The sequence below is a fragment of the Cloeon dipterum genome, chromosome 1 (genome assembly GCF_949628265.1).
Source record: "Cloeon dipterum chromosome 1, ieCloDipt1.1, whole genome shotgun sequence".
Classification (NCBI taxonomy): Eukaryota; Metazoa; Arthropoda; class Insecta; order Ephemeroptera; family Baetidae; genus Cloeon; species Cloeon dipterum.
Genome location: NC_088786.1, coordinates 2,614,334 through 2,632,142, shown reverse-complemented (window position 1 = coordinate 2,632,142; position 17,809 = coordinate 2,614,334). Strand labels below are relative to the sequence as shown.

The window sequence follows — 17,809 nt, the reverse complement described above, 5'->3', positions numbered from 1 at the left end:
GGTTTGAATAACTCACGGACGGAAGCGAGCGAAAGTGTTCTCAGACCTAATTCTATCTCGCAAGGTGAGCGATGTCCTTCTTGGTGCACGGCTGCTGCTTGCCAGAAAATTTGCATAACACACACACAAGTCTAGCCTCTGGCGGTGATCCAAAATACATACATGCTGGTGGGAAAGCGTGGAGTAAATTTAATTTGAACTCATATGACACGTGGGAAGGGGTTTTTACACTTAATTGTTATTTAGTTGTAATAATGATAGATTTTATCTGAAAATTCGGAAATAGTCGTTTTTGCTTTGAATGGAATTCGTCAAAAAAAAAAAAATAAATAAATTGCACTCTTTATATTAGATTAGAAATATGTTATTTTTTAAATAATTTGGCTTCTAAAGACTTAACAGTTCGACAAACCTGTGGAATTTAAAAATTTGTAGCTGCTCTTGAAGAAATACTTCATTTAAAGACATCATCCCTTAAGGGCGTAATCTCAGTGCTTTTATGCTTTGAAGCAGACGATATTCTTTTCTTCACAGGGGACTTTTTCACAAGGCTTTTTTGGTAAAAACGTACCACGTGCTATATATACATTACATTCGTTGCAGCTATATCTCTTCGCTCCAGTTGTTGGAAAATGTGCGATGCGAACAGCTCCATTAAGCCTCGCAATTTGAACATTTTTTGTGTCAGCCTTTCCAGACAATTCCCCATAATTTGTCAAAAGTTTCATTTTTGTGGGTTTACGGTACATTTGTGGCGAATTTTGTGAACGAAACAATGCAATTATAAGTTGAGGTATGCGTTGCATTCCTCTCCCGATCGAATGAACACCATCTTTGAGGTCATCGGTCAAGGTCAAAGGTTACCATAAGTAATTTTCGAACATCATTTTTGGAAGCGAGTGCCATACTTTAAAAGTTCAAAACACTCCTCACAAGTGGTCTCAGGGCACGTGTGAACTTGTGGGAAAATTTCAGGGTGGCGTTTGGCTTCGTTTTCAAGAAATTCAATTTTTAATCTCAAAAAACACTGATTTTTAATTATTGCAAATGTTGTGAGCGCCAAATCTCGGGTTATAATTGTAAGGGTCAGAAATGCAAAAACTCTACATCGTTCGACTTGGCTTGGCTTCTCCTGGTGAGCTAATTAGTTTGGGGGGGATGCGCACCCTCAACCCTCAATCCCTTTTGACCATAATTTCATCTCCCGAATTGAAAAGTGAATATTTTAAATGGCTGCGATTTTTGTTCTTTATATTTAAATCTAGAATTTAGAAATCTGCCCCTTCTGTTTTAAACAAAGGCAGAGGTTAGTAATAAAGAATGAACTCATTTTTTTAGCGAATATGACACATTAGACGTTTTAATAGTTAAATCCTGGACAGTTCCCAAAAATGCGCAGGAAAACATCAAAAAATTAAGCAGAGTATGCAAAACTGTTTTTTTTATTGATGGGAAAATCCTGCCAGAGCCGAGGTTGCAAAACTTGATGCCCTTTGACATGCACCTGCGGCACACTGACCTCATCTTTTTCAAAGCTGCCAAAGCTGCCTCACAGACTTCGACGCGAGAATTATGGGACGGGCCCTGTGAGGCACCAGCGCGGCACATCCCGGCCGGCGAGAACAGCTTTCGGCTTAAGTAACTCTTCTTACAGGGTATGCAAGCCCTGGAACGACCTGCCACCGATTTTGAAAGACTGCGAAATTTCCATCGCTGAACGAGCAGTTTTTGTGGTACATTTAAAGTGTTTGTGATGTAAATTTTAATTTATTAACTATTCTACGGCACGTGACAACGTTAAATCAACTTTTTTCGCGCGTTCATGCTTGTCATTTTATGCCTTTGTTCATGTAATTTATTATTATTATTTATTATATTAGACACCAACGGTGTACAACACAGAGTACATTATATAACGATATTATTTAACTGCAATTTCTTATATTTAGCAGCTTGAAATAAGGTAGTTGTATTATTTTTACAATTGAGGAAATGATACATGTCTATGCAGCTTTCATCGCAGAATTGGCAAACACAATTAGCAGAAACATCTAGATGGAAACGTTTGTCTTTATATAACAGAAAATGATAACCATGGAAAGAGTATCTCTGTTCATGTAATTTTAAAATATTATTTTTCTGACTGTTATGTATAAATCATGCTTCACCGCAAAAGTATTGATTGATTTACAGAATAATAAAAAAGTAAAACCCACTTGCTTTTGTGGCAGGTTGTGATGCACACCATTAGTGTTTGGTACGTGCAGGAAATTCCATAAATAACTGATTAGCCGCTTTTATTAGCAGTCTAAAAGCTACACGGGCCATGGAAGCTCTGGCTAATCTGTTTGCGTTTTCACACAGCAGATGAGGCAGTTCAATACTTGCCGGTGGGACATTAAACCGGTCTTATGCGATTTTCCACTCTCCACGCGAATGGGACAAGATGCGTGCGTTCCCTCTCACTCTCCCTTACTCATTTATTTTGAGGCAGGACGCGGCGAGTGCGGCGCAGGGCGCGCATGTGTTGAGCGTGGCAGTTGGCAGGCAGTCTGCGAAAGAGCGAGGCACCCTTTCGCCAGTTGGTGGATGTGGTCGGCGCGACAAGTCAACAGCAGCAGGCAACCAGCAAGCGATCTCACATTGCCGGCGTAAGTACTGCTCTCGACTCGGCGCAATTTCAACCCTTCGTGCCGCCCACCGCGTCTTTTTATTCCTTTCCCAAGGGCTTTCGCGGCGAACAAATTGTTTTTTAGACGCGAAGACGCCGTTATTTGCGTTTTGTTTCCAGCCCACTGAGAAGATTAATGCTTGATAGTGTCATGTGCTATTTTTTTCGCCTCTTGCGCATAATTCCAACAATTTTTGGCATTCTTCTATGCGTCTGGGCGAGATCACGTCTAAAGGCCGGGCACGTTTCACATAGAGACTGACCGCGTAGAACACCCAACCAATTACGACCGGTGCAATTAGACATTTTTTGCCGCAGCTGGACAAAAAGCACGAATGCCGCTCGCACTACTCTATCTCGGTCAATTTGCTCGCAACTTTATTTTATTCAGTTATCCAACTGTGAAGCAGCCTCAGGCACTTTTCAAAGAACTTTTAAATATATAAACACAAATTAATATATCTCCTCAACGATATTGCCTTAGGCAATAACGGAGTGCATTATTTGAAAAGTTTTGCCTGCCAGAAGCTAGTTACAGATTTTTTTAAAACTGTGTTTCCCGCGTCCGTTTGCAAATTCACAAGAAAGTACCGAAGTTTCCACTTCCAAACTTTTCCGTCAAGACCTGAAGTTGTTGTTAGCGGTACACAATATATAAAAGATGGCAACACTCTTTACTGCATTGAGAGCATACACACATATTTTCATTAATTTCCAACTAACTTATGCAAACAACTTCTTTCCGTTCTACGAAGTTCCTCTCTCATAAATATACGTGTGTTTGCGCGCCAAGAAAAGCACATTATTTCAACTTAGAGTTCCACTTCTTTTACGAGTTATGAATCAAGACGTATTGAGAGAGCGGTCTGTGTACTTTTTGCAGAGTCGAGTGCTTCAGTGGAAAAGTTAATGACTCGAGCGGGAGAAAATACACACACGTATATAAAATGCAATGGCCGCAAACTGCCGGAATTAATGCGCCGGCGGCAGGACAATGAGAAACTGCGGAAGGAAACGTCTCCTTCACACTATTTGCTTAAAACCGTGTGCGCTGGACTGGTATATGTGTGTCAACGCAATTTTTCTCTAGCCTGTTCATCGTGTCAAGGCAAATTGCTCCACTCTCCGATGCTTTTTGAGCGTGGCTGCGTGCGCGAAATTGCGCACTGCTCTTGAAGCAGTAGTTGCGTGCAGATTTTGACCTACTTTTCCGAGCGAATTTGCAAATGACGTCGAGTGTGTGAGTTTAAAATGGCCACTTACGGAGTTTGCTCGCTGATAATTTGTTCCGGCCCTTCTCCCCTAATTATGCAGTGATTAATTACGCCGGGTGCCCTCTGCTGCAAACGTAGAATCTCATCCCAACCAATTTGGACAATTATCCCGGCACATTTAGTGTCAATTAAACGGTGTTTGCTGTAAAATTGTGAGAGGAAATCTAAAGCTAATTCCCCAGGAATGTTGGCGCCGCCATTATTTTACATCTTCCGCTCCGGATTCGCAGCCAATTTTTGTTAATTTGTGATGAGAACTCCCTAGGCTCACTAAGAAAGCTTTTAAAACTTACATCTCTAGGTCGGTTTTTTTCGAACGATGCGGATGTGTCTATGCGGCAAAAGAGACGAACGGCCCCATTTGTTTTGCCTGAGATCCGGATGAAGCGTCTATTTGACATGCATTTTCAAGCCTTTGCGCGAAATCCAAATTGGATGCTAAGCTGGCAGAATCTCATCTTTTTTAAAGACATACAGCTCGTCGACACTCCCTTAAGAGGAGTATTGTTTTATGCGTGGCATGCCCGAATTCACTTCTGTGGAAGACACGGTATTTTTACCCTGGAGGCAGCAGTTTTTGTCCAAAGCTTTTAGTACTGGCTGGAAGGAAAGGCTTCAAAGTCCTTTAGTGACACGTACTCAGTCAAATGAAACATGTACGTATTTTAGCCAATTTATCCAAAAGCAGCTCTTACAACCCCTCGATAGTCAAAGCAGATGACGCGAGGGTGATTTTAGAGGGCGTAAATTGAATTTACCCTTTCATAAAAGTTTAAAAACGGTTATTTTCTAATTAACAACCAATCTTGGGTAGATCTAAGCTCTTGCAATCTAGGGGTGAAAAAATGGGGATGATTTATCACGTTAAATTAAATGTTTGCAAGCTCAAATAGTTGCGTCGTTTATTCCAGCCTGCGAAAAATGCACTTTTTACCATTTTAGAGGGAGTGGGAAAGGGGATGAAAGGGTTGACACCTTTAAAATGCTTCGGCTATCTAGGGGAGGTCATGACGAATCGAATGGATTGCAGTTTTTGTTAATCTCATGCTTAGAAGCCGAAATTTGGTGAAAAACGTATTATTTTTCGTTTAGAAGCCGACGTAGTATAAACAGTTTGTGAACTAAATCTCGGGTGCTAAGAGTAAAAAATACAAAAATAGCATAGCATTCGAGTTGTCTACATTTCCCATAAAGAGCTGACATTATTTCAGGGAGACAAACACCCAAACCCATTGCAAAGTAAGGTGCAAATCTAAAAAAATGCAAAATATTATGTTTTTTAAGGTGGAAAGAGGGGAATGAAGGGTTGAAACCCTTAAGACTGCTTCGACTATGTAGGAGAGGTTGAGACGAGTTTAACGGTGTACGAATTTGGAAAATCCGATCTTTTGAAGCTGATATTTGGCCGTGGCAGCATTTTTCAGACACTTGAACTAAACACTTTTTTAATAAAATAAATAAATAAATAAATTATGAAAACCCCAATGCTGATCTCAACGTTATTAGTCTAGACGTATTTTAGCGCTCTACATAATGGCAATGTCAAAACTCAAAAATTTTGCAGCCCCGATTTTCAAAATGACACTCAGTTAAAAATCCGAATTTATAGTTCTATATTATAAATTGTCACCTTCAAATGTCTGTAAAACCCGCAAAAAATGGGAAATTCGGGGTTTTCTCAACGGTTTTTTACTGCTCCTGTCAGAAAAATTGTCTCTTAAATTGCTTCTGAGCGAGTTTTTTATAATGACGGTGATAGATTGGAAAATACTTTAGTTATCCACTAATTGTCAAAGATAATATTTTGTCAATTATGATTTGGGTTTCAGCAAGAAACATTTTTAGTCTTGTTTAAAATTTGGAACATTAGGCAACTGTTGAGCGGAATATTTATGTTTTGCTCCTCTCTCCGGTCGAATGTTATTTTAAATGTAACAGTGGAATGTCATACGCTCAAAATAAAATATTAAAAAATTCCAAATGTGGCAGTCGGCTCGCGGAAGAGAGGAGAGTTGGTGGGTATTCGCGACTCTCAATTTGCACACGTTAATTAACGCGTATACGCAGTAACAAAGGTAGACGCCCCCCTCAGGGGCGAGAAATTGAATTTCGTCAAATTCAATATCACATAACACGCCTAAGGCGCTTTTCCTTCCTTGCTCGCAAACTCAATTGCAAGAGAATTCGTGTTTCTGGCGTCGTATATCGCGTGCCTGCCTTCATTAGCAACTCTAATCGCGAGAGCAATGAGATTCATGCGTTGGCTACGGCCAGACTGCTGCTCTCTGACGGACGCCTATTCTCAAATTGCTTCGTGAATTGTTAATGTTGGCGCGATCAGCAGCAACGCCGCCGGCCGCAGGAGCCTAGTTTTATCATGCATGCAAAACGCACTCTGCGGCACCATTTTATGCACCATGCACTTCATCATCCCTATTGATTTGTTATTCCGCAAATATTTATGAGTTTATCTCATGTCTAATAATGATCGATTGGCTTAATACTGGTTATTTATGGAACGAGGATTGCGCGACTCTGCTTTTTTTTAGAACCCTGCTCTCCTCGTAAGAGTAAGAAGGTAACTTTTGCTCCTAATATTCGATTATATATTCATAGCAGAGGACCCTGTTTGAAATTCCTTAGCGTTTGTCTCTGTGTTTGTTTGGACCCAACTGTTGGTTTTTGTTTTGTTTGTTCAATAAAGATTGGACAGTTGCGGCGCAAGGAAATCAGCAATTTAAATGATCTCCAAACCAGATACGTCGACATGTCCTCCCTTTGTGCTGCCTTTTTGTTTACCACGCTGTCCCATAAAAGTTTAAAAGAGCTTCATTTCACAGCACAAAGCTCAACTTTTTAAACCGTTTTCATTAAATTTTTGACATTCAACGAACTTCCATCTCTTTTTGACCGTTTTTTTACGCAAGTCTTTTGACAGCAGACTGAGCCTCACCGGCGAATTTATTTTTCCGAGTTAAAACAGCACATTTTAGTGGGTGAAAGGGTACGCTCATCGCACAAACCTTGAATTTGGGCTGGGAAAAGGTGCAAATTGTGAATTCCCGTATTTCAACTTGGCGAGCAAGATAATTTATGTGAATCTAAAGCCTCTTCTGCATGGAATTAACAGAAAATAATTAAAATTTGCGACCAAGCCTGGACGCTACAACACCAACGCTCTCTCGTTTTGCGCGATGAATGCGCGCATGGCCATTGGCAAGGAAAGAGAAAAAAGGAAATTCCATTCGTAGAGAATTCTTTTGAGCTGTTTGTCCCCGGGGATATTTGCCATTGCTATTTCTTCTATTTACACAGCCTTTTATTCAATCGAGTTCAGCGTTTGCTTTCTCAAAGAGCAACAAAATACTGGCTCTCAAAGCGTAAGATTATTAATTCCATGCGCATTTGCTAATGGCTTTAAGTGTGCGGCTCTGAATTATTTTGGAGAGCTTTGCAAATTCTCCGTCGAACGCGTGTTTGTTTACGTGTGTGTGGTGTGGCCGAGCGACTGAGAATCACCCTTTGTTACAATCGGATTTTTTGATGCAAGTGCAAACATTAATCATTGACTGATGGTCTCTGTCTTTCCCGCAAGCCGTTTAATTCGACTCTGCGTGACTAATCGGACAAGCGGAGCTGGCTGGATCTAAAATTTCGGATTTTAGGCTGGAAGAACCAAATAATTCGACTCATTGATGTAAAAATAGTATAAACAAAACTAAGTATTTGCAGTTGATGAATTTAAAAGTTTTCTAATTTCAATAAACGCAATAAAACCCTAAAAAATGCTTGTTATTTGACACCAGCTCGTAATTGGAAATTCGATATATCAAAAAATCCTTCGCCTTCGACACTGGCTGTAAATTAATTCGTAAGCGTCCCTCGACAAAATGCAAGCTGATGAAGGGAACATAATGACGGCTTTAATGACTCGCCTGCACCAGAGAAATGTGTTAAAAGAGGAAGCGAGCAGCTTGATAAATGGGCCTTTATAATCACATAATTGAGCGACGCCTCTTGATAAATGGAATTAGTGACAAAGAAACATTTTCTCCAAAAGCCCTTGCTGGATAGCCATTAGGAATTTCTAAATTTGCAACCATTTAAAGTGATGGAGTTGAAAAACGACAGCGGAGCAATAATGTCAGGGAAATAGTGCTGAGAAAGCAGCAAAAAAAGACATAAATTGAATACTGACAAGATCTTTTTACAAAATCAGAGGACGAGGAATTAAAGAAGAGCGTTACAGGCCCACAATTTAGAACATTTTGCATTGTTGACTATTTACAAGTTTATTGTTTAGAAACAGTTAATCTCTAAAACCAGGACCTAGGAAGAGTTAAATTTCACTTGTTGCCAAATTTCTCGGAAAATTGGGCTTGATTTCGGTCCCTCTTGTCGCTAACTATCCAATGGAGTGCGAAAAATCCCTAAATTGTGAAATAAATCATGAATAGTAGGGAGACAGTGCCTGATTAACGTGCAAACTTTTGAGCCGATTTTCTCAAATATTTACAAAGCCAACTTTGAAATTTTCAGCATTTTTTGCTTATTTTCCAGATGTTTTTAATTTTTACCAACCGAAGAACAAATTTTTAACAAATTGTTCCGTATTTTGAATAGCTAACCTGAAAAATGCTATCGCATTTCACGAATATTTTGGACAAACAAATTGGAGAAACAAAACAGCAAACCGTGTCAAGACTCGTAATTTTGAACTTCTACAAGAAATTTCCAAATGAATTTTTCGATTTGACCACACTTAAAGCACTGATGGTGTATTGCAGCACAATGGAAAGCTTCTTTTTGAGAGTGAGCCCCGGCAAGAAAATATATTTAGGTGCGCTGATGAAAAGACCCAATACACACACATCCTAAGAGGGTGAAATAGCGCGCCGCCGTCTTTCACAGCAACAAAAAGCACGCGCAGAGACTTATTGTTTGGCTGCAAAAAGCGAGGAAATGAAAAGCACGCCGTTGCTCCTTTGAAAGGAGTTAAGTTAGTACGAGCGTGAGGAACACACACAGCCTCATTGCTGCCAACAAATAATTTCTGCTTGAGTGAGTGAGAGCCGCACACTTTTTCATCGAACATGTCTCAGGGCACGCTGCCAATCCGATTCAGGTTCCGAATATAACGCATTGCTAATTAAAGTCGCGAGCATTGATCAAAGGATTTTATTATTGGAAAAATGCGTCTTCTCTGGCACGAACCAGCAGCTAAAAGATAATCTTGAAGAGTTTTCGCCAATTAAATCTGTGAAAAGGGAGCAGCAGCACTTTTCCAACTAATTTCTGCCACAGCTCCGTTCGGGCGGTAAAGTTGGACGAGACGACTGGGCCGCCGAACTGAGACCGAGAGAGCTGCTTAATTGGTTTAGGAAATGGTCCGTTGATTGACGCCGGCCATACACTGAGCAAATAACTCGATGAGCAGAGTGGAAAACGGGCCTAGCCCTTACTATTATTCGCGATATTGCACGGCGGCAAAGTGCTAACGGTAAACTCGGGGGGTATGTCCATTGTTCGAGGGTTGATGTGAGCGAAATACGGCTGAAAGGGAATATGCGATATCTCGATAATATGTATACGCGCGGCCGACACGCTCGCAAATTATCCGGAATTGCATATTAAAACTTTTCTTGCGGGCCGTTTGCCGGGGAATGGCCTCACTAGCACATCCATAAATGGAAATCTCCGTTTTACGAGAGCAGGAGCAGGCATAAAACATGGCTCAACATGCGTTTGGCGAAGAGAGTGCTGGCTGAAAATTCTACTACATGAACGAAACTTTGTTAAAAAAAACTTGCGAAATGATAACATTTGGAGCACTTGCTTTCCCGCCTCCCGCCAATAAAGCAATAAGCTGCTTTTCATACTGAATTTCGTTTATCACGGCACTTTGCCGGGCGCCAAGTATAATTTGACACGCCTCGCGTGTTGCAACGCATATCCATTAAATGGGATTCGCTTGTAATCAGATGAGCAATTCATGTTTACCGCAAGAAGGCTTTTGATACATAAATAGCAGACTGAGCGATCCTTAGAAGCAAGCCTGGCACATCTGATTGAAGGCAGTCGACGTGATTGCGATTCAATTCAAGGAAATCAAAGCTGCCACGGAAATTGCTCTCATCCTCTGGCTATATAGTGTGCGATAATACGCCCATTTTTGATGAAGTCGAGAGTAAAGTGCTATAGCTGCGGAAAATGGAGGTTCTGGAAATTCACGGATATGTGAAGTCTTGTCACAAAGCCAAAACTCGAATGGAAACATGCTGCAAGACCAATGTAGCGAGAGTAAGATAAAGCGTTCGTCTGCCATGTTGATCCAAGGAAATATATTTATGTCTATACATCGTCTGAATCTGCACGTTAAAAAGGGGAATGCGTGTTTTCATCTCCGCTATGTCCATTCTTTTCTTTTTTTTCAAAAGAGAAATCTCCGAGTCCCGGCCTAATTCCCTCTCATGCAACTGGCAGCCCACTTTTTGCTGCGGATTTTTCGGTCTGGAATGCCGAGATATGAAACAGAGCAAAGGGTCTCTTTTTTCGAGTGGGCGGCACGCATATTTTACAGTTATCCCGGCAGCTCCGACTTTTATCAATGGGCCGGTCTTCTTCTGCCCGAACGACCGCCGCCGCCAGATAGGAATCCGATTTCTGTTTAAATAACACGTTCGTGCCAGACAATGAGCAAAAAAGGGTAAATCGGTGCAGCTTCTGCGCAAGGGGCATCAAATATGCAAAAGGGCGGTGAGTGTGGAGGGAAAAGTTGTAGGAAAAGGGTCACGTCTCCACTGGCTGAGAGGAAAGTTGCTTTTGCAGACGTGGCCAGCCTTCTCATCCTGTTTATAATGGGCCCTCTGTGGTTGCAGGATGAGCGCTGCTGGGCTGCTGCTCGCCGCGGCCATTGTCGCCCTCGTGACCGCCGCCGCCGCGTCTACCGAAAGGTGAGTGCGAAAACTGCAAAAACAGCGACCAGCTCCATCAAAGACATCGCCTTTTTCGTCTTTTTGCTCCCCTCGCAGGGCAAATTGAGACCTAATCAATTGAGATTGAAAAACACAAGTTCATCAACTAGCTACCGCGCTGCTGCCAAGCACGTTCACGTTAACAAGCAAACCCAACGAACCGTGCTTAAAAATAATCTGTTATTTGCCTGCTTTCAATTTGCAGGAAAGGCTAATTAATGTCTGTAACGAGCAAAAAATCGTTAGTCAAGTGTATTAATAGCTGACTTATTGCTGTGCAGCTAATAAGCAGATAATTCTCCGGAATGAGCTGGACTTATGTAGTTAAATATAAATCTTATTTTTTTAGGTAAAAGCTATTACTATTACGGTTACTATTGATTTTAATGCAGTCCTGCTGCGATTTGAGACTCAATCCTGCTCGTCAGCCTCGTCGGCAAATATTTTTTATTTCAAAAAAAATTGTTTTCACGATTCGACGGCGATTGACTAAACCGATTTTCGATTTCAGCACAAAAAAAGAAAACAGTAGTATGCGGATATGCCTTAAAATGTAAAAAAATATAATTTGTAATTTTAATTGCCTTTTTTATCGCTATAGTTGATAAAAATTTAACAAAAATTGACCCGGACTTTGTTCTGCAGACTCGCTAGCATTTTTCTTTTTTATTTAATTTATAATTTTTTTCTACAGTGTTGCAGAACTATGAGAGAATAGATTTTTTTTCAATTCAGTGATTTTCTGAGCTCAGTCGAGTGTTAACATTCTCATTGAGTCCAAGCTAGCCTAAGGTTTTAACGGAGTCAATGAGCAGAAGGATTGGCAAACCTCAGTTGTTTTCAAGTCGATTCAACTACTTTCGGAACTTTTCATCTAAATGTAGCTATAGGTAGCTCTCCATTCTTGATTGCCCTAGTGAATAAATCCACTTGTTATTCTCCGTCTGCAAAAATACACTCAAAATCCTTGTGCAGCGCTAACGCAATTTTCGTGTAACTTATAATCGTGCTCTAATTAACTTAAGCTGAGCTCCAATCCCCAAGGAGAAATAGAAATCCGCACTTTTGCCTGCAGCGCGTGACGTAATAATAACCGATTCTTTTCTTTGCCTTTCGCATGATGTAAATCGGTTTGTTCACTGCGATATAATAATAAATAAATACTGAGAGAAGAGCCGCCGAGAAGTTTCACTGCTCGCTGAGGCGAAGAGTTGGTGCGTTTTTAATTAAGGAGGAGTCATTGTGCGGTCTTTGCGAAACATCTCATTAGAAGTTTGTGTCGTGGCGAGTTTAAGCGAAATGTCGGTCGTCTCGTTTGGAAGAAGCCGAGTAAACACAATGTCTTCTTTTTAGTGGAAAAGCATATATAGAGAAGAGAGAGTTAAACCACATTGTTTGGTGGATTCGCTTAATTCCACCTTTCTTATCTTATTTTTGCTGAAATTAAACCGCATTCCCCTCTGATGCCCTGATGGGCCGTTTTTGCCGCACTTTTCATTGAATGGAGCAAAAAGCTTCCTGGGTGCGCTCTTTATTTCCCTGTCTTGGGCGGGCCAAAAAAGCAACAGATGCGAGACAGTTCGTTGGCCAATCTTTAGAAATGGCAAGACGTCAAACAAGAGGAAGACAAGACACTCTAGGTAAAGAAAAGGCAATATCACAGAAAGGACATCATCGTCTTTCATGCCATCGGCGTTTTGTATCGGTGTCTTTCGATCTTTTATTTACTTTCAACGCAGTGTAGCATCAAACTAAATATAATGTTTTGTTCTGCATTGAAAGTATGAAAAGCGAAATTCCTTTTTATTTGTGCGTAGTTCATTTTTAAAAGAGAACATTGGGTTTAAGACATTCTGTTTAAGATGAAATTTGAGTCTTAACCGGGAGCAGCTAGATCATGGGTCGGGTTTCATGTTTTTTCGACGTTCCAGCTGGTAACGTGAGGCGCTGATGCGCGCCAGGCAAAAAAGCACGAAAATGTGTTTTTGCATGCATCATCTCCATACTGGTTCCGACTCGAGAAAACCGCTAATTAAAAAAACTCGTCTGCTTTGAAGTCCCACTCCCACCCACCCACGCATTGGGCAAAGTGCAAATTTGGGATTCAAATTGGCTCTCTTGACGCGTGTTCTTTTGATGGAATTCTCTTTGCACCAATGTTTCGCCGCCGGCCTATTTTAATAAACAAAAATTTCGCGCGGCTCCATTTTGCAAATTGCTTCTTGTACCGGCGTGCATCTTGTTTAATCAAAAAGGCGTCAGTGATTACGATGAAAAACCTGCTGAGAGAGCAGGCAAGCTCAGCGCTGTCGGACACCGCGCGTTAAGAGTTATTAAAAACGCAGCAGCTAGTCCATTTCTGTCGCGGAGAGGCGAAAGTCCGTGCTTAACTAAGCTTGCAAGACGTTTCAATTATTCATGTCAAGGCTAAATCTTGGAGCAAAATTACAAAACTGATGGGGCAGAGACATTTTTTTTTTAAATAACGCTCCAGCTGTTTCAGCACAAACACGAAAATTTGCTCCTTTGATCAGCAAAACGAAACGTGCGCAAACAAAACCGTAAATCCGAAACAAATCAGGATCGAGGCAAAAGTTTGCCTTGGTCGGCGTGCTTTTGACGTTTGAATAATTGTTTGTGTCGGTTTGCGCTAACCGCATTTAGGAGTTAACTCCTCATTAAAAGTTGCACCATTGATTTTTTTTTCTCCGCGGTATACAACTTTCGTCTTGTGTCCGCGAGCGTAATTTTCATCACAAATAAACATTGCGGTTTAATTGCTCCATTATTTGTCACGGTGTTCTGTCCAAGCGCTTGTAGCGGTTCCCACGATATGCGATCGGTATCCTATGAAGCATCTTTACGCTGATAAAAACAACCCCGCTTGTTGCACAAAGGAAAAAACATGTTATTTGAAACACATGCGTTGCCGCTGTGCAAATTCGCACACAAAAACAGCGCCGAGCACATCTTGTTTGTTTCATCATTTGGACAGATTTTGCGGTCGTGCAACAAATGATAAAACCACAGCGTGAGTGCTGATTGCTGCACAGGTTGAATACATTATCAAATTATCGTTCAATCTCGTTGGCATTGGTCGATTGTGAGGCATAAAATATTTAGTAAAAGCGATTTCTATATATGTATTATCGAGGGTGCGCTGACATTTAATTTCCTTTTGAATAATTTGGGACTTTAAAGTAGCTGTGGAATTTCATTTTTGATAGCTCCAATCGATTCCAGAGGGTATAATGGCGGTTTTTGGTCTGTGTGCCATGCAAAAAATATCACAAGAACGCCAGCAACCAATCAGGTATACTGCTAGAGCCTATGAGCGAGACAGCAGCGCCACAACGCCAGCCAATAGAAACGACAAAAGGTAGTACTCACACTTGGATGTCGCTGGGGCGCTGCTGTCTCGATCTCGGGCTAGCACTTCCTCAAAAAGCCTTAACTGATTGGTCTCCTTGTCACATTTTCAAACCAAAAACCGCTGAAGGGACGGTTTCTACGGTCGACTGAGTGATTCAATACATGATTAAAATTACAGAGATTAACTGATATAAAATCCGGAGCAGCTTTAAATTAATTTTGAATTGCGACGCTTTAGCTCGACGCCTTCGCCAACCGGAAACGAGGGTGCAGGAGACAAACCTGTCTGCTAATTAGCTCACAATCACATTGCATTTGTCTTTCTTGTGCGCAGGGGGCGCATGGGCATTTTTCTCTCCCCATTGTGATGAAAAAACATGCTGTTCTCATTTACTAAATTAGCAGCGTGCTGCTCTTGCTTTCATCACAACGCGCTGCTTTGAAATTTCGGAAAAAGCTTGTCACAATTCAGCCGGCCATGAAAAATTGCGCGCCAGACCTCTCGGTGCGCGCGCGGCGGTTTATTAATTTTTCACAGCAGCAGCCGTGCTTGAAACGAATTCTCCAGCCTTTGGCACCCGATATTTATTTCACACATGTTTATTTTGCTCTCCTCTACTCGCGCTAGAGTTTGCAAACGGTCATCGAGGCAACAACAGCTGGCAGCTAGCTTTACGGCTTCTGCCAGCAGAGCCTCTCCGAGATAAACCTCACTGCACTTTTGCAACAAACACTGGAAATTAATTTGTTTCTCTCGCGCGCGGGTATTCCGGCCACGTTTTATTGTCTTTGCCCGTCGTTGTGGATTCAAAACGTGCAGAGGCAAATGCGCACGGTCAATTATATTTGAATTTCATATCGCCACGGGTAAATTGAATTTCGCGAGATATAATTTAGTTGTATTTGCCTTGTGCGTGCAGCCAGCAACTTTGCCGAAATTAGATTTCGCGTTTTGACAATAACGTACACAGAATCACAATTGATGTAATGCTCGCTCTTGCAGTGTCTGCTGGAACAAACAACGCACTTCTGGGCTGTAGTTAAATTATTATTGTCTCACGTAAGCAACCACTCTACGGAATGCTCAACAACAAACAAGCATTATTATCCCTGCTCTTTGAGCTAGGAAGCTTTTCTAACCCAAAATTAGAATGACAAACTTTTGATAAGATTTTGAAATCACAAATCAGGGTGTGTTCTTAGCGACCTGATGCTTTCCAAAGGCTTGAATTGAATACATTCTGAAAGCTCTTGTCTTGGCCGTTCCAATGGTGTGCAGATCTTGCAAATCGAACCAATACAAAGCCCGTCAAGCGTCGGTAAAGTGGCTACACATATGTGGATTTCATATAATTGATCGCTCGAAGGCTACCCTGACGTCAGGGTTTGATTTCTTAACAATTGAGATGGTCTTGTCTGACCTCAGGGGTTACCCCGAGCATGTTCCGAGGGTAAAAATCATCTGATCGTGTAATTTTGACTGTTTAAAAATTCACCTGAACTCAAAAATACTCGTTTTTTAACCTTGGACCCTTTGTATCGCGATAACTTAGGTTCCACTACCCTAAAAATTTCTAGGCATGTTACAGGGTAACATTTTATCCCAAAAAATCTGTTTTTGAAAGATTAAAAAAAATAATGAAATTTGAATAATAAAAACCTGAATTAAAAGTAAACATCTTTTGGCATAATTTTTGGTGTTCAAACATCATCAGAACTCGAGATTTTCTCATTTTCTCGGAAAAACGACATTAAATATTGCGGCAAATTCGATTACTTTGACACCAATATTGGAGTCCTCGAGCAACTGCTGCTATAAAAAGGAGTTACAAAATTTAAAATTCACATCACGTTATTAACAATGAACAATTTGGTTCCCCGTAATAAAATTTCGTGGTTTTGAATATTTGATAAAATCAATTCATTTTTATTTCTCCATAGGCAGCATAAAATCACAATTGAGATAAATTAATTTGAAACATTTTTAATCAAACTGCGTCGGGTTTTTCTCAGACAAAAGCTGCAGACGAATGTATGCAAATAAGGCAATCAAGCGAGACGACGTGCTCGCATCTGCTCATGAATGTACTGGCGCGTCTGGCCAATTAAACCAACGTCGAGCACATGAATGAATATTTAAAATGCAAAAGCCTCGCGTGCGCTGTGAAGTGCTGGTGATTGGCGTTGAATTATTCGCTCATCGATCTGTCGACGCCGACGCGGTATATCAGCGAAATTTTTATTACACTCTCCGGCTCCAAAATTTATTGCACTGCGCTGAGGCACAGCACAAGCGGATTAGTATTCGCTGCACATGCAAAATGTGAATGCGCGCTGTGCGGCAATACACCAAACTCGGTTGACGTTTTATGACACCCGCAACTGTCACAGCGCTTGATGCATTGCACATTGTGAGCTCCTTTGTACGCAATTTTGCTATATGGAATTTTGATATAAATGATGTTGATTGAAATTCCAATTTCATCCGCATGGCCGATAGGTGCTCTTGCGCGTTAAATAGTTGTTCTTGCACGTTAAATAGGCATTTTCGCACATTAAAAACGCGTTCTTACAGTTTTCAAAGGTGCTCTTGGACGTGAAATAGATATTCCCGCACGTTAAATGTAACTTTTCTCGCGTATTTTTTTACTTATTTAGTTCAACAGGTAGATACCGGAAAAGGCTAAATATACTTCATGATTCGATTATAAAAGGCGCAAAAAATTACATTATATGAATTAAAATAACGCAACCTGTGGAACAGCCTGAAAACCCTATCTGTGCACCCATTGTTTTGAACAATTAATTTAATTACACTTAACTGTGTTACCCTCGTTTTACTCATGCGACATTACGACTCCATTAAAACAAAGGGTTAAATAATGTTCACTTGGAGAGACTTCCTCAAGGCACCCTTGCGTGAGGCTTTACGGTCAATTGAGATTTTCAACAACTCGTATTGCTGAGGCCCGAGGACCACTTTGTCTGTGTAAATGGAAACACTTCCTCTCACAGAGAATAGCGGCATTTGAACCTGCTTGGGTCAGCAGACAATGACGCGCGCGGGTGCAAGCACCATTTAAGGTGGGTGGACATGTGGGAAGAAGTGGAGCACGCCATGCGCCCTTGGGAGGCGGGTGCAGCAGTTATTAATATTCATTGTTCCGAGGCGGGCATTAAAGTATATAACGTGCTTGTGCAGCAGCCGCGGATGAAAAGTGTGTGTTTCCGTCCTTCAGAGCCGAGTTGGCGTGCGTTCGCAGCAGTCGTCCTTTTCCCGCTCTGCTTGCGACAAAGGATCGAGGTCGATTCGAGTTTTAATGCAATGCAAAGACATTAAAGGTGTATGAATTGCACGAGCACCAATCCCGCGCACGGCAAATAGCATATCAAATCGGGAGCAACTCTGTGCGAAAGTTTGCGACATCAAAGCGCCAACAGCCCTTTGGAAACGAGATCGAGCGATTGTTAAATATATATTTGTAAAGCACTGACATGTTCATTTGGATATACGTCAG

At 41.2% G+C, this 17,809-nt stretch overlaps 1 protein-coding gene across 1 annotated transcript in view; it reads left to right on the top strand.

The window, feature by feature from the left end:
• Positions 1 to 2,550: 2,550 nt before the first annotated feature.
• Positions 2,551 to 17,809, top strand: part of LOC135948348 (glycine receptor subunit alpha-2-like) — a 29,393-nt gene continuing 14,134 nt past the window's right edge. The window contains exons 1-2 of the mRNA XM_065497573.1: positions 2,551 to 2,651; positions 10,824 to 10,898. Of these exons, the coding sequence (XP_065353645.1) occupies positions 2,590 to 2,651; positions 10,824 to 10,898 (137 nt within the window). The 5' untranslated portion in view covers positions 2,551 to 2,589. The remainder of the gene's footprint in view (positions 2,652 to 10,823; positions 10,899 to 17,809) is intronic.